A 27,416-nucleotide genomic window follows, 5' to 3' on the forward strand; every position below is an offset into this window, starting at 1 on the left:
GGTATGCTCATAATATCAACCACTGGTTCATCTTGTCCAGACTCTTTAATTTACAGACAGGCAAGATGTAACTTGAATGTACTGGTGTGGTGATGTTTACAACAAACAAACAAACAAACATGCTAATATTACTTCTAGATGTGTAGGGTGGCCCAGTGGTTACGGTGTTCACTTGTCAGGTTAAACACAGTTCAGGTTTTATTTCCCCACATGGGTACACAGTTTAAAGCTCATTATTGGTGGTGTCTTATTATATCATGTGACTGGAATAATTGGTAAAAGCGGTGTAAAACTAGTTTCATGCCTGCTGGTACAGTGTTAAACAACAAACAAGGATTGAAGTAGGATAGCCAATACAGTGATACATACAGAAGACTTTCATAGATATTATAATAAAATACAATAAAATCTGTCGTGTCATTAATTGATACACCATGATTATTTTAAAACTGATTTTAAAACTTTAAAGCTGTTACTATGAAAGTCCCAAAGTATTGTAGCCTCCCAGTGGCCCAAATGGCGATTCACTGTTGTGAGTTGAGCCCCTTCCTCAAGCCCATAACTGTTATGGGTTTGAATCCCAGATTTATTCTGATTGTGGTTTGTCAGCACCATGCCGTGCTGGTGGTTTCCATGAAGCAGTAGACGTCTGAGACATGCATCACTTCATGCTATATTCCAACATCTAGCTGACACACGGGGTCCGGAATACTGTTCAAATCGGCATTTAGCCATACTCATTCACTCCTCAAAGTTTTGTGTTTTTGTCCATAGGATGGGTCAGGATGGGTAGGGATGGACCAGGTTATGTATATAGATAGCCAATAACTGACCAATCCCTGTGTCTGATTGCATAAGATGATGTGATAACATGTGTTTCATAAGCTAGATCATGTGCTGTCTGGGTGTGTACTTCCTGGTACATTAGGCTGACATCATGATAATAAATCAGTAGTTTGAATATGTACTTTCTTTCTTTCTTTCTTTCTTTCTTTCTTTCTTTCTTTCTTTCTTTGATATGTTTTTTCACCAATGTTTTCAAATATCTGTTATTTTGACAGACTTCTTTGGCAATTGTTGAATTTATGTTCAGAACACATCTATATTGTAGAGTTTCGTTGTGGCACAGTTGTTAGTAAGTAAACCTAGAACAACAGAATGCACAACAACCCATCCACTTGTTTTATCTGAACCAAACAATACAGCTATTATGATTTTGCAAATATCTCAGAAAAAAAAAGTTCTTTCCCCAACAAGCAGACATGTTATTTTGCAGTCTTAAGTATGTCCATGAAGAACGTCAGAGATCATTTATCTTGCACAGCTCACACTCAAGGGCATGTGGAGGCCATTAGTTGCAGTGAATTGAGACATGGATTATCTTTCATGGAGAAATGGTTGTCATAATCCTATTTCATGAGTCTGGTGTCTGTCAAAAACATGATGTAGATTCCTACTCTGGTTCAAATGCCTGTGGTCTAAGTGTGAGCATTTCCTGGCAACATTCCAACGTTCACCATCTCCAGAAATAACGTCATATCTTGATTGCTGCTCCATGAAAGGTGTACGTCACCAGAGTTGCCATGCTGCTTGTGTTTTTGGTATTTCAGCTTGGCTGAGGTTTAATAATTAATAAGCATGTAAATGATAACAATTTATCAATGATTGGAACGATGTGATGCCTCCTGTGGGAGTTGTGTTTGTAAATTACTTATGAGGCTGTGCATCCCAGGTGACCGACATTGTGTAGTGGCAGTGTTGTCAGCTGGACCATGTCAGCTGTAGCGGCAGTGAAGTGAGCTGGACTATGTCAGCTTTAGTGGCAGTGAAGTGAGCTGGACTATGTCAGCTTTAGTGGCAGTGAAGTGAGCTGGACTATGTCAGCTTTAGTGGCAGTGAAGTGAGCTGGACTATGTCAGCTGTAGCGGCAGTGAAGTGAGCTGGACCATGTCAGCTTTAGTGGCAGTGAAGTGAGCTGGACTATGTCAGCTTTAGTGGCAGTGAAGTGAGCTGGACCATGTCAGCTTTAGTGGCAGTGAAGTGAGCTGGACTATGTCAGCTTTAGTGGCAGTGTAGTGAGCTGGACCATGTCAGCTGTAGCGGCAGTGAAGTGAGCTGGACTATGTCAGCTTTAGTGGCAGTGTAGTGAGCTGGACCATGTCAGCTTTAGTGGCAGTGTAGTGAGCTGGACCATGTCAGCTTTAGTGCCAGTGTAGTGAGCTGTAGTGGCAGTGTAGTCAGTTGTAGTGGCAGTGTAGTCAGTTGTAGTGGCAGTGTAGTCAGTTGTAGTGGCAGTGTAGTGAGCTGGACCATGTCAGCTGTAGTGGCAGTGTAGTGAGCTGGACCATGTCAGCTGTAGTGGCAGTGTAGTCAGCTGGACCATGTCAGCTGTAGTGGCAGCAGTGTAGTCAGCTGGACCATGTCAGCTGTAGTGGCAGTGTAGTGAGCTGGACCATGTCAGCTGTAGTGGCAGTGTAGTGAGCTTGACTATGTTAGCTGTAGCGGGGGTGAGTTTAGATTTTAGAATTTGTATTGAATGGGTGAGTTTAGAATCAATATTGAATTGGAGAGGTTAGATAACTGTATATTGGCCACTGAACCACAGCTTATGCCAGGCTCTGCAACAGTTATTACTGTACCAGGGCTTATACTAGAAACTGTACCAGATAACATACCAGGGCTTATACCAGAAACTGTACCAGATAACATACCAGGCCTTATACTAGAAACTGTACCAGATAACATACCAGGCCTTATACTAGAAACTGTACCAGATAACATACCAGGGCTTATACTAGAAACTGTACCAGATAACATACCAGGCCTTATACTAGAAACTGTACCAGATAACATACCAGGGCTTATACTAGAAACTGTACCAGATAACATACCAGGGCTTATACCAGAAACTGTACCAGATAACATACCAGGCCTTATACTAGAAACTGTACCAGATAACATACCAGGGCTTATACTAGAATCTGTACCAGATAACATACCAGGCCTTATACTAGAAACTGTACCAGATAACATACCAGGGCTTATACCAGAAACTGTACCAGATAACATACCAGGGCTTATACTAGAAACTGTACCAGATAACATACCAGGGCTTATACTAGAAACTGTACCAGATAACATACCAGGGCTTATACTAGAAACTGTACCAGATAACATACCAGGCCTTATACCAGAAACTGTACCAGATAACATACCAGGCCTTATACCAGAAACTGTACCAGATAATATACCAGGCCATATACTAGAAACTGTACCAGATAACATACCAGGGCTTATACCAAAAACTGTACCAGATAATATACCAGGCCTTATACTAGAAACTGTACCAGATAACATACCAAGGCTTATACCAGAAACTGTACCAGATAACATACCAGGGCTTATACCAAAAACTGTACCAGATAATATACCAGGCCTTATACCAGAAACTGTACCAGATAATATACCAGGCCATATACTAGAAACTGTACCAGATAACATACCAGGGCTTATACCAAAAACTGTACCAGATAACATACCAGGCCTTATACTAGAAACTGTACCAGATAACATACCAGGGCTTATACCAAAAACTGTACCAGATAACATACCAGGCCTTATACCAGAAACTGTACCAGATAATATACCAGGCCATATACTAGAAACTGTACCAGATAACATACCAGGGCTTATACCAAAAACTGTACCAGATAACATACCAGGCCTTATACTAGAAACTGTACCAGATAACATACCAGGGCTTATACCAAAAACTGTACCAGATAACATACCAGGCCTTATACTAGAAACTGTACCAGATAACATACCAAGGCTTATACCAGAAACTGTACCAGATAACATACCAGGGCTTATACTAGAATCTGTACCAGATAACATACCAGGCCTTATACTAGAAACTGTACCAGATAACATACCAGGGCTTATACTAGAATCTGTACCAGATAACATACCAGGCCTTATACTAGAAACTGTACCAGATAACATACCAGGCCTTATACTAGAAACTGTACCAGATAACATACCAGGGCTTATACCAGAAACTGTACCAGATAACATACCAGGCCTTATACTAGAAACTGTACCAGATAACATACCAGGGCTTATACTAGAATCTGTACCAGATAACATACCAGGCCTTATACTAGAAACTGTATCAGATAATATACCAGGCCATATATTAGAAACTGTACCAGATAACATACCAGGGCTTATACCAGAAACTGTACCAGATAACATACCAGGCCTTATACTAGAAACTGTACCAGATAACATACCAGGGCTTATACCAAAAACTGTACCAGATAACATACCAGGCCTTATACTAGAAACTGTACCAGATAACATACCAAGGCTTATACCAGAAACTGTACCAGATAACATACCAGGGCTTATACTAGAATCTGTACCAGATAACATACCAGGCCTTATACTAGAAACTGTACCAGATAACATACCAGGGCTTATACTAGAATCTGTACCAGATAACATACCAGGCCTTATACTAGAAACTGTACCAGATAACATACCAGGCCTTATACTAGAAACTGTACCAGATAACATATCCGGGCTTATACTAGAAACTGTACCAGATAACATATCCGGGCTTATACCAGAAACTGTACAAGATAACATACCAGGGATTATACCAGAAACTGTATCAGATAATATACAAGGGGTTATACCAGAAACTGTAACAGATAACATACCAGGGCTTATACCAGAAACTGTACCAGATAACATACACGGGCTTATACTAGAAACTGTACCAGATAACATACGAGAGCTTATACCAGAAACTGTACAAGATAACATACGAGAGCTTATACCAGAAACTGTACCAGATAACATACCAAGGCTTTTACCAAGTACTATACCAGATAATATGCAAGAGCTTGTACCAAGGCTTATACCAAGAACTATACCAGACATTGTCTTTTCCCTCTTAAGTTTCTATTGAATTGTAGAAAGAAGACCATTGACAGACATGAATAAAACTTAAATTTATTTGTATTTGCAGCAGCAGCCACGGCAGCGTGATCACCAGCGGCGGCGCACGACGATCGTAACCTACAACCCCGATCACAATCGGTCTATGGAATATGACTCGGGTACGATGTCCGACGTTGATCTGCCCCCTAGCAGTTTCCAGCGGGGAGGCTTCACAAGGTCCAGCCTGCCGATAGTGCGCAGCTCATCCAGTACATTCGACAGACCTATAGGTGAGTCCGGTACCTTTGACATAACTGTGGGGGGAGTCTTGTGTTCTGAATGCATTCAACATATCTGTTGGTGAGTCTTGTGTTCTCAATACATTCAACAGATCTATTGGCGGAGTCTTATGTTCTCAATACATTCAACAGATTTATTGGCAGAGTCTTGTGTTCTCAATACATTCAACATAACTGTGGAGGGAGTCTTGTGTTCTCAATACATTCAACAGATCTATGGGGGAGTCTTGGGTTTTCAATACATTCAACAGATCTTTGAGGGAGTCTTTTGTTCTCAATACATTCAACAGATCTATGGGGGAGTCTTTTGTTCTCAATACATTCAACAGAACTTTGGGGGAGTCTTGTGTTCTCAATACATTCAACATAACTGTGGAGGGAGTCTTGTGTTCTCAATACATTCAACAGAACTTTGGGGGAGTCTTGTGTTCTCAATACATTCAACAGAACTTTCGGGGAGTCTTTTGTTCTCAATACATTCAACAGATCTATGGCGGAGTCTTTTGTTCTCAATACATTCAACATAACTGTTAGCTGGTCTTGTGCTCTCAATACTTTCAACAGATCTTTGGGTCCGGTATTCTCAGGACCTTCGACAGACCTGATACGTATGACTTGTACGTATCGGCAAAGACATTCCACACAGTACATGCTCCACACAGAACAGACCTGTATGTACATCTTGAGGTCATGCAGTACTTTCAACAGACCCCCTTCCAAACCCCTTCCAGTACAATGAACAGTGGTAGGAGTACACTCTCTCACTCTGTCAGTCAGGTTCTTCCACACAAGTCCTAATACACGGTCTAGCAATGGTCTCTTTTCTATTTGCTCAATTTATTAAGCACCTACAGTATTAATATTTTATGCCCATTTTGGTTTAATCAATGAGGCATGACTGCAAGTTGCAGAGCTTTCTGCCTGATTACCTGAGTGAGGCCATCTGGTGCTTGTTTTGTGTTTCCGGTCCAATATTACCATCCACTCAAAACTAAAGAAGTATGTTTATATTCACCCATTTACCTACTTAAATATTTACCTCCTGTCCTGGAAATTTTTTTTTTTTTAAATTCCTAGTTTATTAAATTAATTCATAGTCTTGTGAACCCTCCTTTTTGTTAAAATATTTAACAGTTGCACTTAGACATAGCTCAATAATGATCAAAGTGTGAGCTAACCTCAAAGATAGGCACTTTTTATACGTTGCTGTATAAGTGCAATAATATTTAACGCAACATTTAACCGCATTTCAATTCACTTGTAACCCTGTTTGGTGCTCGACGTTGACATGCAAGGATTGGTTCTCTCTGAGTAGGGTATATTTGTTAAACTGTGGCATAGTATCTCAGTGGGCTAGCACTATACAACAGGCATAATTCCAGACTTGTACAAGCATCCTCCCTCCCTCACTCACTCACTCACACAATGTTATATGAGTGCAATAATCTTGAACGCAGTTTCACCACACACATACAAGTACATTGCTGTTTAAGCACAATAACCTTGAACCCAACTTTGAACCCCTTTTCATCCCACCTCACCTCACCTCACCTTTGTAACTTAGTATGGACATGAAAAATGAACAGTATAATATGGACGGTCTTACAGTAGACTCAAAGTAGATGCTGTAAGTGTGTGTGGGAAATAGTACCTCCACACTTCCTGAAAACCTCCGTAGGCACAAAAACACCTAGCGTCTGTGTTCAATAATTCCTCAATTCTTTATGGGCATATTGATCGTGTGAGTCTACGTGCTGTCTATTGGAGACACTGCCAATCTGTTCCTGCAATCACAGCGGTGTGAGGATTGGCTTCTCAAAATCCAATTAAACTTGTGTTGTTGATGGTCAAATGAAGAGCAGTTTACTGAGTTTGCGAATTGGCTGATATGGGATGGGGTGAGAGGCGATATTGGCTCACTGTTGTTATTCCTGCTGTTTTCCTATGGGACGTCTCATTTGTAAGTGGTGATGTATATTTCATGTTTTACGTCCATCTGCTGTTGTATATTTCATGTTTTACATACATGAGCTGTTCTCTAAATTTTACCTGCATATACATTTGTATGTGTAGTGTGTGATATCTTTATCCCCCCAGCATATAATGCCGGGGGATATAGTCATCATCTGGTTTGTCCGTCCATATTTCGTTTCAGGAGCATAACATGAAAACTGTGAAAGATTTTTCATCCAAACTTGGTGGTGAAGTGAAGTGGTGCCTTTTGCTATTGTAGGGGTAGGGGGGATTTGTCATCTTCTGACTTACATGGACATGGCGTTTTACAGATTGTAGTGTATTCTCCTTATAGTTGTTGACATCTTGTGTGATACAGTTTCCCGCAATATCCAAGTACACATTATCTCGTTAAGTCATATGATGATGTCATGTGTGGATGCGATGTCTGAGTAAACTATGATGGCTTCCTTCTATGTTCCGTTGTGTTTGGCGTGCATACTCCCGAGCATAAATGTGTGAATACATGACAGAGATATATTGTGGTATATGTGTCATTCAGGAACTTGTAAATTGTCCTGTTTATTTCAGGGTTGGTGTTTCTAATATTCCGCGATGAGACCAAGAAAGCCTTGCTGCCCAATGAGATCACCAGCCTGGACACTGTCCGAGCCCTGTTTGTCAGGTCTTTCCCAGAGAAGCTGTCTATGGAATTTCTCGACTCACCGAAGAGAAAGATTTATGTTCTAGAACCCAAGTCCAATATATACTTCCAGTTAGAAGATCTCAGGTAGGAACACACTCCATTGTGGTAGGTCTCATGTAGGAACAATCACCATTGTAGTAGGTCTTATGTAGGAACAATCACCATTGTATTAGGTCTCGTGTAGGCACAATCATCATTGTAGTAGGTGTCATGTAGGAACAATCACCATTGTAGTAGGTCTCAGGTAGGAACAATCACCATTGTATTAGGTCTCATGTAGGAACCATTACCATTGTAGTAGGCCTCAGGTAGTAACTATCTCCATTGTAGTAGGTCTCAGGTAGTAACTATGTCTGTTGTATTAGGCCTCAGGTAGGAACAATCACCATTGTAGTAGGTGTCATGTAGGAACAATCTCTATTGTATTAGATCTCAGGTAGGAACAATCACCATTGTAGTAGGTCTCAGGTAGGAACTATCTCTATTGTATTAGGCCTCAGGTAGTAACTATGTCTGTTGTATTAGGTCTCAGGTAGGAACAATCACCATTGTAGTAGGCCTCAGGTAGGAACTATCTCTATTGTATTAGGTCTCAGGTAGTAACTATCTCTATTGTATTAGGTCACAGGTAGTAACTATGTCTGTTGTATTAGGTCTCAGGTAGGAACAATCACCATTGTAGTAGGCCTCAGGTAGGAACTATCTCTATTGTATTAGGTCTCAGGTAGTAACTATCTCTATTGTATTAGGTCTCAGGTAGTAACTATCTCTATTGTATTAGGTCACAGGTAGTAACTATGTCTGTTGTATTAGGTCTCAGGTAGGAAAAATCTTCTTTGTATTAGATCTCAGGTAGGAAAAATCACCATTGTATTAGGTCTCATGTAGGAACCATTACCATTGTAGTAGGTCTCAGGTAGGAACAATCACCATTGTATTAGGTCTCATGTAGGAACCATTACCATTGTAGTAGGTGTCATGTAGGAACAATCACCATTGTAGTAGGTCTCAGGTAGGAACTATCTCTATTGTATTAGGTCTCATGTAGGAACCATTACCATTGTAGTAGGTCTCAGGTAGGAACAATCACCATTGTATTAGGTCTCATGTAGGAACCATTACCATTGTAGTAGGTCTCAGGTAGGAACAATCACCATTGTAGTAGGTCTCAGGTAGGAACTATCTCTATTGTATTAGGCCTCAGGTAGGAACAATCACCATTGTAGTAGGTGTCATGTAGGAACAATCTCTATTGTATTAGGCCTCAGGTAGGAACAATCACCATTGTAGTAGGTCTCAGGTAGGAACTATCTCTATTGTATTAGGCCTCAGGTAGTAACTATGTCTGTTGTATTAGGTCTCAGGTAGGAACAATCACCATTGTAGTAGGTCTCAGGTAGGAACTATCTCTATTGTATTAGATCTCAGGTAGGAAAAATCTCCATTGTATTAGATCTCAGGTAGTAACTATGTCTGTTGTATTAGGTCTCAGGTAGGAACAATCTCCATTGTATTAGATCTGAGGTAGGAAAAATCTCCATTGTATTAGATCTCAGGTAGGAACAATCACCATTGTAGTAGGTCTCAGGTAGGAACTATCTCTATTGTATTAGATCTCAGGTAGGAAAAATCTCCATTGTATTAGATCTCAGATAGGAACAATCACCATTGTAGTAGGTCTCAGGTAGGAACTATCTCTATTGTATTAGGTCTCAGGTAGGAAAAATCTCCATTGTATTAGATCTCAGGTAGGAACAATCTCCATTGTATAGATCTCAGGTAGGAACAATCTCCATTGTGGTAGGTCTCAGGTAATAACTATCTCTATTGTATTAGGTCTCAGGTAATAACTATCTCTATTGTATTAGGTCTCAGGTAGTAACTATCTCTATTGTATTAGGTCTCAGGTAGGAACAATCTCCATTGTATTAGATCTCATGTAGGAACTATCTCTATTGTATTAGGTCTCAGGTAGGAACAATCTCCATTGTTTAGATCTCAGGTAGGAACAATCTCTATTGTAGTAGGTCTCAGGTAGGAACAATCTCCATTGTATTAGATCTCATGTAGGAACAATCACCATTGTTTAGATCTCAGGTAGGAACAATCTCCATTGTTTAGATCTCATGTAGGAACTATCTCTATTGTATTAGGTCTCAGGTAGGAACAATCTCCATTGTTTAGATCTCAGGTAGGAACAATCTCCATTGTTTAGATCTCAGGTAGGAACAATCTCCATTGTTTAGATCTCAGGTAGGAACAATCTCCATTGTTTAGATCTCAGGTAGGAACAATCTACTTTGTGTCACACATCTAAGCTTTCTGGTCTGCCTTGTTCCTCAGAGACATCAAGGACCGGTCGCTGCTGAAGATCCATGAGTGTGAGAGTATTGAGCCCCAGAGAGTGAAGGAGTACCCACCAGCGCTACGTGGTCGTTCTGTTCAGGCCAAGTCTCAACAAGCTCCCCCCAAACCTGCCCGCGACCTTGATGCTGTGGTTCGAGAAGAGGTAGAACTGCTGTTTCTTTTTTCTTCAGATTAATACAACCACAATTACCACCTGGACACAAATACAGATGCTTTGGTGGATCAGACAGTTGTTGCATTTCTAATAGTATAGGGATTCACAGAAATGTGTTTTATCGTAACAATTTTACTGCAGAAATTCTGTGAAATATCAAACATATCACATTGGGAATGTATGGGAATGTGTGCTGCAATCTGAGTGGTGGAAAAAATACATTGTTAAATGGGATCAGAAGAGCAGAAATCTTTTGGACTTTTTTCAGCGTATGAATACTTCTCTTGATAAGTATCTTTTTTTCTCAATATCAACTTTTTAAAATGTCATTCTGCTTGGCGAAATGGAAATTCCAGACTGATGTCATCACATGCCAGTGTGACGTCATCTCATTCCAGAGTTATGTCATCACATTCCACACTGATGTCATCACATTCCAGATCTATGTCATCACATTCCAATGTGACATCATCACATTCCAGTGTGACGTCATCTCATTCCAGTGTGACGTCATCACATTCCAGGGTGACATCATCACATTCCAGACTGATGTCAACACATTCCAGACTGACGTCATCACATTCCAGGATGACGTCATCACATTCCAGTGTGACGTCATCTCATTCCAGAGTAATGTCATTACATTCCACACCGATGTCATCACATTCCAGATCTATATCATCACATTCCAATGTGACGTCATCTCATTCATCTAGGTTCAAGTAGGTAATCTAGTTCACACACATCGCCGTGATGTCACCAGCAGTGGTGCATTGCAATGACTGAGTGTCTGTTTGTTTAGCTTTTAGTTCAGTTAGTTAAGTGATCACACAAAAATCTTTTATAGAGTTGGTGTGTAGACATACTTCTCCATCAGAAAATGCTGTAGTCATATAAATGTTTGACAACAATGCAAATCTCACTTTTTCCTTGTTACATATTTCAGTATGCGAAGACGCGTAGTTTACCCGCACAGTTAACCAACCACTACCAAGAAATCATTGATGACCAGCGTATGTGGGAAGTTGAAAGAAGGTCAAGGTCACATACACCAGAAGTAGATCGGCCAAGGTCATTATCCGTAGGACCAGCCAGAACACGTGCCTCCCCGGAAAGATTGCCGACGCCCGAGAGGGCTATGCTAAGAACTATTCCAGAACATCAACAGATGAGAAATGGATACCCTCCATCAGTGAACGGTGGCAGTAACGGGAATTACGAAACGTTGCCTGCATATCAGAGAGATTTACGTGGTCAGGCGGCTTCTCCGACTGGCCCCCCACCTCACCGCCCCTTCTCACCCCCCGGGACCTCATCCCACTACGAGCCAGTGTACGGATACCACCAGCAGCCAGGGGCCCCCCAGCCCCCTCAGACCTACGTCGCGCACAGTGTCCGCGCCCACACTGTCCACGCCCCTCAGAGAGCTACCGTCCCTCCAGTGGAACTACGTAAGTATAATTGTTGCTGTACACTCTGAAGCTCTAGGATGTCAGGCTTCTTGTCCAGATGTGTCAGACTAAGTCCTTAGTACCCCATGCTTGTCTCCCTGTGGGGATTCCAGGACAGAATAGGTCCCCTGTACCCCATGCTTGTCTCCCTGTGGGGATTCCAGGACATAATAGGTCCCCTGTACCCTATGCTTGTCTCTCTGTGGAGATTCCAGGACAGAATAGGTTCCCTGGATAATTGTACATTTAATTTACATTCTCAACTCCCTTTGGCGTACTGAGTAATCTCAGGGATCTGGTTCATCAGCTAGAGAACTACTTTTGTCTTCCAGGAAACGGAACAAGAAACAATAACCAAAACAGACACTCTCTCACTTTCGCACCAATGTCAGGAGCTCAAGGTCAAGGTCAGGGTCAAGTTCCAAACCAGGAGCCGCCCTACCAGAGGTCGCAGAGTTACCGCGTGACCCCCGAGAGAGACACTGTGGTCCCGAGAGCACGAAGCCTCACCCCCCAACCGTCCGACTCAGACACCAAGTACAACGAACCAATGTTTGTGCCTCTGCTTGTCTTCTAGCTTGCTTCTATCTCCTCATTAACATATGTCTCCAAAATCTTGAGTGGTTTTGATCACAAATTAAGAGTTTGGGAATTAATAAGAACTATTTTTAGTAGAAGTTGCTTTAAGACCTTGAGAATGACTGAGAGAAATAGTATATAATCAACATTCATTGCTTTTTATGACATGCAGTGTAGAGAGCATTGGTATTCTTTGTGGGCTAAACACTGGTCTAGTGGATAGAGCATCTGTCTGGAGAGTGGAATGTGGTCGTTTATTCCCTGGCCGTGTCATACCAATATATATCAAAGATATATCAAAGATATATTTGTTGTCGCCCTGCCTTGTATTAAAGGAATAAAACAGGTTGGCTCAGAGTCGGTATACTGTGTCTGAGTGGGGTATCCATTTCAAACTGCAGCATAGTACCTCAGTGGGCTAGCACTATGAAACCAGACTAGTCCAGACTAGTACAGGCAGCCACACACTACAGCACATCGCTATAAAGATGAAATAGTCCTGAACATGACATAAAGCCCTATTTCCCCTCGCTTCACCTACCTGCCTCAGATGCCTTATTTGTTGAGCTCCAAATTACAGTAAACTACGGTTATAACGAACTCAAAGGGGCCACTAATTTTAATTTGTTATAACCATAGTTCATTATAAGCATATGTACAACATATATACATATATACATATATACACAAGATGGACCTGACCAAGAAACATTATGTTATATCCGGAAGTTTGTTATAAGCATGTTCGTTATAAACATGGGAAAATAGTCTCTCACCATTCCAGGCCTTTTTATTTTTCATTAGTTGGTTGATATATAACGTGAATTAATTTCTCATAACACTCTTATTTTGGCAATGCCACCAACCTACTCAAATGTAAATGTAAATAAACAATTATCAGAAATGTTCAAATTGATTGATATATATCTGACAAAACAACCTAACACAATGTTATGTTTTCAAAATATTCATAATTTTATGGTAATATTTGCAGGGATTATGCCATGATATGATTTGTGAGTTATTTCCTATGTAGATGTATTTTGGTACATTTTCTTTTCAATGAGACAATCGATATTGAAGTAAAACATTTATAAACCAACTAAGGACATATATAGAATCTCTCCATCGTGTCTTTTGATATGAAATATATCAACACGAGTTGATAAAAGTGAAAAAACTCTGACGCTTGCCAAGGAGTTTTTCCACTTTTATCAACTTGTGTTGATATTTTTCATATCAAAAGACACAAGGGTGAGACTTTATTTATCATCCAACATCATTCTTCCAACTTTTTCAGTTTTAATACAGAAATAAGCAGTGTGAAAAGTACTGCTAACAGCTTCAGTAGTCGAGCCATTAGTGATGTCATTTGATTGTGACGTCATGGTAACAATGACGTCACAATGGTCTGCAAAGCATTGTGATGCAATTTCATTGCAGCGATATCTACAATGTGGATATCACTTGATATCACCCAAGGATATCTCCTGTGGGAGCCAGTTTTGGAAGTGAAAGCTTCATGATACAAGCTTAAACTGTGACAAAACCATTCAAGATGGAGCAAATGTGTTGGTTGAGATTTGTCATTTAGTTTCCATTTTGTGATTTATCTAATAATTTTACATTGGTTATTAAGTCATATCCACAAAATGAACTGAAATTCAAAAACCAATCTACCGTATTCGACGTAATAAGCGCCCCGCTCTAATAAGCGCCCATGGCGATATTTGTTAATATATTGGCTAGTGAACAATCCCAATTAGCACCCCTTCCGATTGATCAATGTACACAAGACTTATTTATTCGTGTATAATATAATATCGTGTGTTATATGCACCCTAATTATGGGCAATTAAATTCTGGAAAAAATATATCTGTCATATATAAACATTTCAGGCTGTCAACTGTTTTTTTCCACCAAAATACCATTCTAGTAAGAGCCCCCTATTTCTAATTTTGAGAGCACCCTGGGCGTTTATTACATCGAGTACGATATTGCATATCTGTGAAAGAAATCATAAACTTGTATGAAATAGAGTTTTGAACATTTTGAATCTGTTCTATTCCCGAAGGTCCTCATTAAGACACAGGTGATTTTTCTTTTTCTTCCCCTGGTGGCGGGAATGTGCGCCTGCTTGCTTGGTAGCAGATGCATTTCACAAAGCTTGCAATCAATATATCTATGCTAGAGGTTCAGTAACATGCACATGCTCAGACCGATCTCTAAACCTAAACTAACTATCTGTGAGCACTGTTCAGTTGGTCGTAGCAGACTCCTCTGAAATGAGTCTGTTCTGCAGAGGTACATGCCAGCACTATAGTGGAACACTAAGAATTCTTTTCTGATGTAACTTCTTAATCTTATTGGTAATTCTAATAACATTAGCCTTCTTATAACATTCGACCTGTAAAGATCCGGGGTAGAATAGGTCTTCAGCAACCCATGCTGGACATAAAAGGTGACTATGCTTGTCGTATGAGGCGACCAATGGGATCGGGTGGTCAGGCTCGGTGCCTTTTTTTATGCATGTCATTGATCCCAATTGTGTGGTTGGATGCTCATGATGTCAATCACTGGTCTGGTCCAGACTCGATTATTTACAGACTGCCGTCATATAGCTGGAATATTGCTGAGTGGGGCGTTAAACAACAAACAAACAAATCTTATAACATTGAGTCTCACTTTATTAGTCAAAGTTACAATCTAACAGTTAGTGCACAGTATCTTAACACTACGATCAACTGTGCCATTTTTGCAGTTTTAAATATTGGATTTTTATAAGGCCATATATTATCGTTGCTGAATATAGGAATTGTAATGTTTGTTTGTGAGTACATTCTGCGCTTGTTGCCACATTGTGACAGAAGTTGTTAATCCTCTCCCCACATCCTCCTAGCAATAAGTGTCTTAATTTGCCCCCAGAAACAAGCAGTGTCTCAAATTGCCCCAATCAACAAACAGCGTCTTAATTAGCCTCAACCAACAAGCAGTGTCTTAATTTTTCCCAGCAACGAGCAGTGTCTTAATTTGTCCCCAGCAACAAGCAGTGTCCTAATGCCCCCCCATTAACAAGCAGTGTCTTAATTTGTCACAACCAACAAGCAGTGTCCTAATGCCCCCCCCCCCCCCCCCATTAACAAGCAGTGTCTTAATTTGTCACAACCAACAAGCAGTGTCCTAATGCCCCCCCACTAACAAGCAGTGTCGTAATTTGTCTCAACCAACAAGCAGTGTCGTACTTTTTCCCCAGGAAGCAAACAGTGTCCAAGTTTTCCCCTTAACCAACTAGCAGTCAAAATCTTCCCACCAGCAGCAAGCAGTGTCCTAATTTCCCCTCCAGTAAAAAGAAGTGTCTTAATCTCCCCCTTTCAACATGCAGGGTGTTAATTTTCCCCAAGGAACAGGCATAGGTTAATTTTTCCGATAGAAACAAGCAGTGTCCTAATTTGCCTGAAGCAACATACAGCATCTTAATTTTCCCAAAGAAACAAGAAGTGTCCTAATTTTTCCAAAGAAACAAGCAGTGTCTTAATTTCCTCCCAGCAACAGTCAGTGTCTTAATTCCCTCCCAGCAACTAGAAATGTCATAACTTCCCCTCGGCAAGTAGAAGTGTCATAACTTCCCCTCGGCAACTAGAAATGTCATAACTTCCCCTCGGCAAGGAGAAGTGTCATAACTTCCCCTCGGCAACTAGAAATGTCATAACTTCCCCTCGGCAAGGAGAAGTGTCATAACTTCCCCTCGGCAACTAGAAATGTCATAACTTCCCCTCGGCAACTAGAAATGTCATAACTTCCCCTCGGCAAGGAGAAGTGTCATAACTTCCCTTCAGCAACTAGAAGTGTTTTAAATCTCCCTCAGCAACTAGAAATGTCATAACTTCCCCTCGGCAGGTAGAAGTGTCATAACTTCCCCTCAGCAACTAGAAATGTCATAACTTCCCCTTGGCAAGGAGAAGTGTCATAACTTCCCTTCAGCAACTAGAAGTGTTTTAAATTTCCCTCAGCAAGTAGAAATGTCTTAAATTTCCTTCAGCAACAAAAAGTGCCTCCTTTCACATTGCTGTGAGCTGTCAAGGAAGCTAAAAACTTGGAATCTGGGGAATGACATAATACATCAGGCTCCGAAGAGTCGCCAATGTGTTCTGTAAATTCTGTTTACAGAAATTGATTTTTGGCAGGTTTATTTGCATCCACTGTGATCGAGAGGTGTTTATCTGCATTGAGGACCCTTTCCGATCGCTCGTCAAAGTTGTTTGTCTGTTTGGCTTCTCCAGAAACCGTATAGACAAGATGGAAGCACAGCTGGCCAGCCTGACTGCATGGGTGCATAATACCGTCAAGGCAGACAGCCGGTCTAACAGTCTAGAGAGAAATGGCGGCCATTCCAGCAGTGCTGTGTCGACGTCCGACAGTTCGGAGACCTTCCCTGGTTCAACAGCCAGCAGTAAGTACACATCCACAAACTCCAACACACAATAGTTCATCTAACCAAGCAATTACCACACCTCCATGGTCACTGAAATAACAATTTGTTCTATTCCTTACTCGGAACGGGTCGTACCTTTGGGATATTTTTTTAGTGCCTGTTTCTATGGTATGGGTTTGATGAAGAACAGACATTGGGGTAAGTATTTTGTTGTCGATGCCAGACAAGTTTGAATTCTTCAAAGGATAAGCACATAATATTGCAAGGAGAGGCGAGTCCATGATCGCATGAGGTAGTGTTGTGTGGCTAGAACTCTGAAGATGGAGAGTGGTCTCGGGTGGTCGCAAGTTGATCACTTGGCACTCAGGAGTAAAATACACTTACAGCAGGAATATCTCATCCTTTGAGCAGGTAGGTTTTTTCTCCAAAATAAATATCAGCTCTGTTATGCTTTATCAGGGTGCAATTGACTCTCATTGTGTGGAAAATCAAGGAAATGTGAAGACTATTCTGAGGATGCCTCTAGCGGTTGATGATGATGATGATTGTGTTGTATCTTTATCATCAGTATGTGATGTGATTAGCTGTCAATGCTTGTATGCCTGTCTGTCAGTTCATTGTCCTGTGAAGATGACGATACCTATGTTATGTGGTGTTCACATATTCATGATATCAACTGTTCCCGTTTGTGTTCATGATATCAACACAATAGTATTCACTGTTCCCATCTGTGTTCATGATATCAACACAGTAGTGTTCACTGTTCCCATTTGTGTTCATATCAACACAATAGTGTTCACTGTTCCTATCTGTGTTCATGATATCAACACAATAGTGTTAACTGTTCCTATCTGTGTTCATGATATCAACACAGTAGTGTTCACTGTTCCCATTTGTGTTCTTGATATCAATACATTAGTGTTCACTGTTCTTCTCTATGTCTTGGAGACATGGGTGTCCCAGTGGTCAAAGAACTGTTTCATTGTGCAGAGTTGCATCCCTTGGCAATGGGAGGATTCACTGATTATGGATGAATCAGATTCCCACCAGTTATGATCCTTGATCTGTTAACCAGACTTTAGGCTTATGTGCCATGATATAACTGAAATACTGTTCAAAGTGACATTAAACCCAACTCACTCACTCACTCACTCACACTATATGCCTGTATGTCTTTAGTTCATCCTCTCCTAACCATTTGCTATTGTGATTCATTTTCTTTCATAACCTCTGACATTTCTCTGAATATTGCAGCCTGATCTCTGTATATTGCCAGGAACTTATATTACCTAGCAACTAACACCATTGAAAAATGTAGACGTCATTGGTCGAGGACATTATCTTACTAAACTCTCTCACCTACTCCAAGGAATAAATGTGGAAAGCGTTAATGTTTAGGTCACAATAAATTAATTAATATATTTTCATTTAATTCTTATTAAATGGCAGTTAGGGTTTAATTTTTAAAATTATTTTGTATATTTTAATTTTTGTATATTTTTTAAACAATTTGTTAAAGGCATTTGTTAACGCTAATTTCTAGCGGATGTGACTGACATAAGCATCAATGTTTGTGGGGACTTGATATTTGATTTATATGTTATAAAGTAAAGATATAAAGGTGCAATTTGTTAAGATATAAAAGAGCAATTTTTTTGGTCAGTATAGATATTTTGGGGACAGTAAAATAATGTGATGTGGGGTGTTCCGATATCAGGCTCAACAGTAATAACATAAGCGTCAAACTTGAAGTATATTTATTCAACATTCATGACTTTTAGTGTCAGCGGATCCATAACAAAATAATATCTAGATCCAATAAATTGAGAGAATGTTGCATGAGGACGTCATGCATGAGAACACAGTACATTCAAGCTGCATCTCCAGTTTAGTATCGGTATACAGTACAGGGACATCAAAGGGACACAACTGTGATTGCTGCATTTTGTAACCATGGTAACCATAACACGTGACATGTCTATTTCAGCATATAACACAGAGCGGAAGGTGACAGTGACAGGTACTAATATCGGTGAAGGATAACGCATATAGTTCGACATGTGTTGCTACCCGCTGCCTTACCTAACAAACATGCATCATGCAGTGCCTAAACCTTCACAAACGTATCACGTAGTTATGGGTGGAAGGTTTTCCGTCAAATTTGACCAGAGCGTTATAAGCATAATTGGAACTTGATTCTTGGAGTTTAAAAAGCTTGTAGCACACATATCCTGTGCTTTAGCTACAGTTCCGTATCTCCTCATCAACAAATATACAACAGTAAATGTTTAGGAAAACAAGATGGCGGCCCCATTAAAACCTCTACTGGTGTTGTTTTCAATTTGGAATATGTATTCAAAGTTCATGGTAGATTAAATATTTACATATTTGTGGATAGGTGATTAAGGAAGAGATTGGTTTATATGTTTTCATGATTAATACTCAATCAAAGATGTAGAAGTTCACTGTGAATCCTACGGAGCAAATGGCCCAATTTTCTAATGGGTGGATCTGTAGCCCCTGGTATACATATAGAAGAGCTGATATTAGGTGATGAATGGGTGAGGGGTACAGACACCACAGCTGCCTGTACATGGTTTATGTACCCCATACATTAAGGGTGACTAAATGCTGTGGGGTAGTGGATAAGTGTTTGGTTCATCCAAGGATGATCTGGTTTGATTCCCAACATGGGTACGTGTACACCTGACATGGTACTCTTCAGTGCCTGGAATAAGATTTAAACTGGCATCAACCCAAATTCACTCACTCACACATAGCTGGCTGGCTTGTTCATACTGATGTTGTATCCAGTTAGCCCTGAAATCTTGCGGTGATCAGGTCCAGGCCAGCGATCTTCAAACAGCCACATATCTCGTCTTAAACAAACCATTTTAAAGCAGCTCTGGTCAAATTATGAAGTTCAGTTCTAACAACTGTATGCCTAATAATTCCTCCAATCAATATACTGCTCAAAAGAAGTTAAAGAACACCAGATGTTTTTCATACATGTGACTACATTTAACCTGTTTTGGCCGTGACATATTAACTATAGTATTATAAAAAATTGGCTGTTCTTTTGCATGGATCCTGCACTGACAGATTAACAAAACTCATATGAAAAATCGGGTGTTCTTATATTCTTTTGAGTAGTATATATATCCAAATATTGACAAGCCTGTTCGACCTGGCACTAATGCATCATACACTATGCATGACAACAAAGTTTTAATCGGGACGAGTGTGTGTCTGAGGTTTGAAGTGCATCCACCATTACAATATCACATCCCCCCCCCTTTCACCTGTGGGTGTGTGGCCACATTGACCACATGCTTACGTCCCCTTCCCCACCTCTCCCTTCCAACTCAGATTGTACCACGCCCTCCATGTTGTGTGGTGTCTTCTGGGAACTTCTAGAACTCTGGTGTGTCAGTACCTCCAAGCATTAAAATAAGATCTGTGACTCAGATACGATACCTCTGTGCATGTAGATCTGATGACCTTCACAGAAGGTGACCTCAGGTGGACTTTCTAATCAGCCAACCTTTGAGAGTTCCATGTTCTTGGTACTAGTGAACAAAGCATTCAAGCTGGCAATTCAGATTTCAGTATCTTGAAAACAAACTTAACATGATCAGTTCTGAAGGACGATGCCTTTACCTTGTATATTGTTGTACATGGGCAGAACCAGAATTTTAGGTCCAAAACTTCAAAATCCTCTTTCAGTTTGGGGGGGAGGAGAGATTGTCTACAACATACTACATGGTAGGACCCCCCTCTGAATTCGCCTATGTTGTGGGTACTTTATACACCATCGTTTCTGAACTCCATGGCATCGACACCACAATGATCCCATCAAAAGATTTGTTTGTGTTCCATATGGCATTTCTTTTGTTAAAACTGAAATTCTGAATCACAGTGGTAGAGAAATGAAGCTACATTGTTTAAGAAAACCGACATCTGATCGGCTCAAGAACCCATTTAGACTTCATTTAGATTGTATGTCAAAGTTCGATCTCGTTGCTCCGACACATGCGTAATCAGATCTTCAATCAGAGAGGAATCATATCTGAGTGAGAGATCTGATTTTAACCGCCTGTATGTCACTTGCGAGTACCCACAACTGCCGAAGCAGGGATTCAGAATTACCACTGTCGCCTGCATACGGTGACATCAACAAGTCAGAGGAGCCATTGTGGTGCAGTGATCTGTGTAATCAGTAGTCATGCATAAAACGTGAGGGACAGTGGAGATCTCATTAATAACTATTTACATGACGAGGAATACGACACCCCTGAGCGAGTCATTGAGATGTAACACTATAAGTGCCCTATTTCGAACATTTTGATACAGCTACATGTTTTAGGTTACTTCTTCATGTTAATAGTGATAATATAAGAAGACAGTGTCAGTTAGGTGATAGTAATACCACACAAATCGGTAGATTTGTAGTACCGTATTTGAAAATCATGGTTTATTAGATATGGACCAAATAGATTAAAAAGAATTGTTGTGAAAGGTCCGTTTACATTTGCCTTGGGTTCAATATAATCCCTTAGACTATTTTACCCTCTGCACGGTGGATTGATGTCTCAGGTACCATCAATAGGGGAGTCAAATCTGACAACTGCCAGAGCAGTCTCCGAGCTCCTTAAACCTACCGGTAGTTACTGACACAGACCATACTTTATTTCAAAGAGAAACAAACGTTTCTGTCTTTAGTTTTTGTTCTTTGCTTGATGTTGCGTGTGTTTACAAAGCTTGCTTCTTTGCAATCATCCAATATATATCCATTTACCTGCTTCTGTTTTGCATTTTTCTCCCAATTCTTCAATTATTTTATTTCAATATTTTGTTTTTCTTAAGAATCTTTCATCTCTATCCTCTTGTGTTTTTAACTGTTCTTGACGGAGTCACTGCTGGTACAACAAACGTCATGACACCAATTTCACATTTTGAAAAGCCATGTTCACTTTTAACCTCTTCCAAAAGTGACGTCTTTTAAACTGGAGATACAGAGGGACCTTTCTACAGTAAATCCTGTCTATCTGGATGGCAGTGAAAGGACACTGCAAGATAAGGACCCTTCTTGGCCTACTGGAAATGTCAGATTTGAAAGTTAGGGAAATTTTGAAATAGTGGTATCAGACATGTTCATATTGTTGACAATTACCCCTTTTCCTCTTGTTACATGCAAGTTTTAGACTTCTGACATGATCAAGTATATAAGAAGGGTTAAAATTAGAGAGAAAGGATGGTGTTTCCATATAGAAGAAAAGATCTGCCTAGTTTGTGATCCAGGATGATCTTTTTACATTATGTCTTTATATGTCTTTCATATATATATCTCCTAAGAAATATATCTTGGTTAAAAGACTTGCTCATTGTCAATATGAAAAAAATCCTTATCCTTTTCAACACACTAATTTAGCCTAATTTTTTATTGAGTAAAAAAAAAAGTGTTGAAATTAACAAAGTCTAGTTGTCATTCATATGAACAATCTGATAACTGTCACAATTTCTAAACACTTGGTTTATTTCTTAACTATGCAGTACCTATGGCCAGAAAGGGCCCTTGTCATACATTTCCCTCTCCAGTCAAAAAAGTGTAGATAAATGAGTCATTGGTATAGCAATGTCTCTTTTGACTTTGATAGATCCTATGTTGGATCAAAGAGCAGTGTACACGTATAAGAACATCTGTAGAGGTATATAACTGTCTAACTCTGAACTGATGCCATTATTTGCTGTAACATTGTAAGAGTTACCTCTCTTCATGCATTGTCCTCTTACTTCAGGCATGTCAGACATCCCCACGGCCTCCAGTCAGAGCGGGACGCTGACCGGCTCCGAGCTGCGAGACTCCGATCTGCGTGACTCCATCTTGAACATCCGGCAGAAGGCCTGTGAGCTGAAGGGGGAGTTGCGTGGTTTGCGTCGCATGCAGCAGATCAACAAGGAAGACATGATGGACACCATTCAGAAGACCATCGTCCAGCTCAAGGTAGGTCACTTGACATTGACACTATTCAGAAGACCATCGTCCAGATCAAGGTAGGTCACATGACATGGACACTATTCAGAAGACCATTGTCCAGATCAAGGTAGGTCACATGACATTGACACCATTCAGAAGACCATCATCCCCCTCAAGGTAGGTCACATGTCATGACTGACACCATTCAGAAGACCATCGTCCAGCTCAAGGTAGGTCACATGACATTGACACCATTCAAAAGACCATCGTCCAGCTCAAGGTAAGTCACATGACATTGACACTATTCAAAAGACCATTGTCCAGATCAAGATAAGTCACATGACATTGACACCATTCAGAAGACTATCGTCCAGCTCAAGGTAGGTCACATGACATTGACACCATTCAAAGGACCATCGTTCAACTCAAGGTAGGTCACATGACATTGACACCATTCAAAAGACCATCGTCCAACTCAAGGTAGGTCACATGACATTGACACCATTCAGAAGACTATCGTCCAGCTCAAGGTAGGTCACATGACATTGACACCATTCAAAAGACCATCGTCCAACTCAAGGTAGGTCACATGACATTGACACCATTCAGAAGACCATCGTCCAGCTCAAGGTAGGTAACATGACATTGAAACCACTCAGAAGACCATCGTCCAACTCAAGGTAGGTCACATGACATTGACACCATTCAAAAGACCATCGTCCAGATCAAGGTAGGTCACATGACATGGACACCATTCAGAAGACCATCGTCCAGATCAAGGTAGGTCACATGACATTGACACCATTCAGAAGACCATCGTCCAGATCAAGGTAGGTCACATGACATGGACACCATTCAGAAGACCATCGTCCAGTTCAAGATAGGTCACATTGTCTATTTTTCACGGGTTTGTAAAAATTGTGTGTTTCTCCACCATCCATGAATCCACTGGACTGATATGTGGTGTAGTGATACTGGCTGACTAGTTAAAGTCAGCCAATGAAATGAGTTCGTGTATAATTATAATCCAAATTGGACAGCTTCTGTGATCCAGTGAATGGAGTGGAAGGTAGATATTAGATCCCAGCCCATTGCATGATTTAGTTTTAAGAATAGCAACTATACAGACAATTGGCCTCTTGTATTGTCGAATGGTGGAGGAACAGAGAGTATACAAACCTGCGAAGTATAGACGATGGGTATGTTGAAGAAACTTGTTGAGTTTGAGAATGATGGTATTAAAGTATCTTGAGGTTATTTAGGCTATCATTGACATCAATGTTATTAATTGAGGACTGGGTCTGGTGGCCCAGTGGTGTATTGCTGATCGAAACGCAGCAGAGTGATTGTCTCAAGGATTTCATTGCAAGTTTGTTCAGACATTTTGCCACATATTTCGAGATTATGACATAGAATAGAAAATATAGTACTCATTTAGAAAATATCTACACATATTTCAAGACTATAACACTTATAAAAGATATTGTTACATGTTTTGAGATTATGCCACACGTTCACAGATCATGCCCATATTTTGAATTTATGCCACACATTCGGAAGTGACAGATCAGTTGATTATTAGTTGATCATATGTTGGCTGGACCTAGTTTCCTGATGCCAGTGTTGGGTCCAGGTCCATCAGCTGGTCCAGCATCTAGATTGTTGGTATGAGGTTGTGACATGGAGATCTCCTGTTGTCAGGATGTGCTGCGGACCATTCCCGGCGCCAGCAGTCAGGTGGTCCGGCGCCAGAGGTCGGAGACCGACTCAGACAGACACACGTACATCGAGGACAAGGCAAAGATAGCTAAAGAGTTGACGTGAGTTGCCAGGATGTAATGTGTGCTATATGGTATGAAGTGTGTTATATGGTATATGAAGTGTGTTATACGGTATATGAAGTGTGAAGTGTGCTATGTGGTATGACGTGTGTTTTTGGTATATGAAGTGTGCTATGTGGTATGACGTGTGCTATATGGTATATGAAGTGTGCTATGTTGTATATGAAGTGTGCTATATGGTATGAAGTGTGCCATATGGTATATGAAGTGTGCCATATGGTATGAAGTGTGCTATATGGTATATGAAGTGTGCTATATGGTATATGAAGTGTGCTATATTGTATGAAGCGTGCTATATGGTATGAAGTGTGCTATATGGTATTTGTAGTGTGCTATATGATATGAAGTGTGCTTAGTGGTTTGAAGTGCGCTATATGGTATGAAGTGTGCTATATGGTATGAAGTGTGCTATATGGTATATGAAGTGTGCTATGTGGTATGATGTGTGCTATGTGGTATGAAGTGTGCTTTGTGGTATTTGTAGTGTGCCATATGGTATATGAAGTGTGCTATGTGGTATGAAGTGTGTTATATGGCATGAAGTGTGTTATGTGGTATGAAGTGTGTTGTATGTTATATGAAGTGTGCTATGTGGTATATGAAGTGTGCTCTATGGTATGAAGTGTGCTGTATGGTATGAAGTGTGCTATATGGTATATGAAGTGTGCTATGTGGTATGAAGTGTGCTATACGGTATGAAGTGTGCTATATGGTATATGAAGTGTGCTATATGGTATATGAAGTGTGCTATGTGGTATGAAGTGTGCTATGTGGTATTTGTAGTTTGCTATATGGTATGAAGTGTGCTATGTGGTATGACATGTGTTATACGGTATATGAAGTGTGCTTAGTGGTTTGAAGTGTGCTGTATGGTATGAAGTGTGCTATATGGCATATGGAGTGTGCTATATGGTATGAAGTGTGCTATATGGTATATGAAGTGTGCTATGTGGTATGATGTGCTATGTGGTATGAAGTGTGCTATGTGGTATTTGTAGTGTGCTATATGGTATGAAGTGTGCTATGCGGTATGACGTGTGTTATACGGTATATGAAGTATGCTATGTGGTATGATGTGTGCTATATGGTATATGAAGTGTGTTATATGGTATATGAAGTGTGCTCAGTGGTATATGAAGTGTGCTTAGTGGTATGAAGTGTGCTTAGTGGTATGAAGTGTGCTATATGGTATGAAGTGTCCTATATGGTATATGAAGTGTGCTTTTTTGAAGTGTGCTATGTTGGATAAAAAAAATGGGTAATTTCACTGAATTTAGATTTGTAATCAAAGCTGTCAACAATCTAATGTGGTGCTGTATCAACTCACTGAAGTGGATTCTTGGTTAAAATTGGGACCCAGCAACCTTTGCTGGTTGTATGATGTGACTAAATGAATCATGTCGTCAGACTCGGTAACTTGGTTTAAAGTGAGTCATCATACCCTGATTGTGGATGGATTGTTGCTCATGATATCAATCACTAGAGTGTCTAGTCTCAATAACTTACAATGACTGCCAGGCCCATCATATTGTTGGAATATTGCTGAGTGCTGATTTGACAACAAACTCACGATACTACCATCAACCAGCACCATACTACCAAATTATCATTCAGTCATGAACCTCAGACCATCGATGGCAGTCAATCAGAACACCTATTTAATACACACCATGATGAGGAAACCCTATTCTGTTTCCATGTTTCAGTGACCTTGAGTCTAGCGTGGAAGAGTTGCGAGCAGACGTCATATCCCGCCAGTGTCGAGTCAACATGTCTGACGTAGAAGGAATGGCTCTCATACTGAGTAATGTCACCAAGTCACTGGCTGATCTCAAAGGTAGAAAACAATTAAAGTCATTTTTTTCTTATTTTATGATTAGTATGAGTATTTTTCAAGATGGCTACAGTATAATTTATCAAAACTGTCTGCAAGCATTACAGCAATCAAGGCCATAGTACAGCTTCCAAAAAGTGACCAAAATCATGTCTGATGCAATTCCCTATGTACCCTTGTACCACATGTATGTGTTCCCATATTTGTTCCTGTTAACACTTGACTTGCCTTTGCATGTGTTTGTGATGGTGTCACCTGTGGGTCAGGATATGCTTACCTTTTGTTGAGCACCTGGCATGGTCACATTTGATAGTGATTCATGATATAGCTAGAATTGTAAAATGTACTGTGCTTTTAGCAGAGATTTCTTACAATTATGGAAGGGTTTTGTCACTGCTATTAATATGGAGAGCAGCCTATGTGGTCTATCTTTGGTCCAATTATACATCAATGTTTTCAAAGGTCAATAAATCCAAAAATGATCACAGAGGTTTTACTTTGACATCTACAACTATTGGTCAAGGGGACCCCAATAATATATTTCAAGGTGTGGGGTGAGGTGAAATGGGGCTTAACATTGCATCCAAGATTATTGCACTTAAATAGCGACGTGCAGTGTGTGTGTGTGGCTGCTTGTACTAGTCTGGACTGATGCCGATTTATAGTGCTAGCCCACTGAGATACCATGCCGCAGTTTAACATGAACACCCCACTTAGACACAGTATACTGACTCCAAGCCGACCAGTCCTTGTTTTAGCCTCTTAATGCCGAGCGCCAGACAGGGTAATAACAAGTAGCATTTTGAACATCTTTTGGTATGATGCAGCCGGGGATCGAACCCCGGACCTTCTGCTCTCCTGGCGGACGCTCT

The 27,416-nt window shown here is 40.4% G+C and overlaps 1 protein-coding gene across 1 annotated transcript in view; it reads left to right on the plus strand.

Moving 5' to 3' along the window:
• Positions 1-27,416, plus strand: part of LOC139465039 (coiled-coil domain-containing protein AGAP005037-like) — a 254,222-nt gene that overhangs the window by 219,841 nt on the left and 6,965 nt on the right. Inside the window, exons 5-15 of the mRNA XM_071246726.1 lie at positions 5,039-5,240; positions 7,794-7,992; positions 10,252-10,417; positions 11,376-11,880; positions 12,213-12,432; positions 14,535-14,552; positions 16,741-16,910; positions 18,880-18,912; positions 22,691-22,896; positions 24,571-24,689; positions 26,417-26,547. Coding sequence (XP_071102827.1) covers positions 5,039-5,240; positions 7,794-7,992; positions 10,252-10,417; positions 11,376-11,880; positions 12,213-12,432; positions 14,535-14,552; positions 16,741-16,910; positions 18,880-18,912; positions 22,691-22,896; positions 24,571-24,689; positions 26,417-26,547 — 1,969 coding nt within the window. The remainder of the gene's footprint in view (positions 1-5,038; positions 5,241-7,793; positions 7,993-10,251; positions 10,418-11,375; positions 11,881-12,212; positions 12,433-14,534; positions 14,553-16,740; positions 16,911-18,879; positions 18,913-22,690; positions 22,897-24,570; positions 24,690-26,416; positions 26,548-27,416) is intronic.

The sequence above is a fragment of the Haliotis cracherodii genome, unplaced genomic scaffold (assembly GCF_022045235.1).
Source record: "Haliotis cracherodii isolate W230 unplaced genomic scaffold, xgHalCrac1.p SCAF_17, whole genome shotgun sequence".
In the NCBI taxonomy this organism is placed as follows: Eukaryota; Metazoa; Mollusca; class Gastropoda; order Lepetellida; family Haliotidae; genus Haliotis; species Haliotis cracherodii.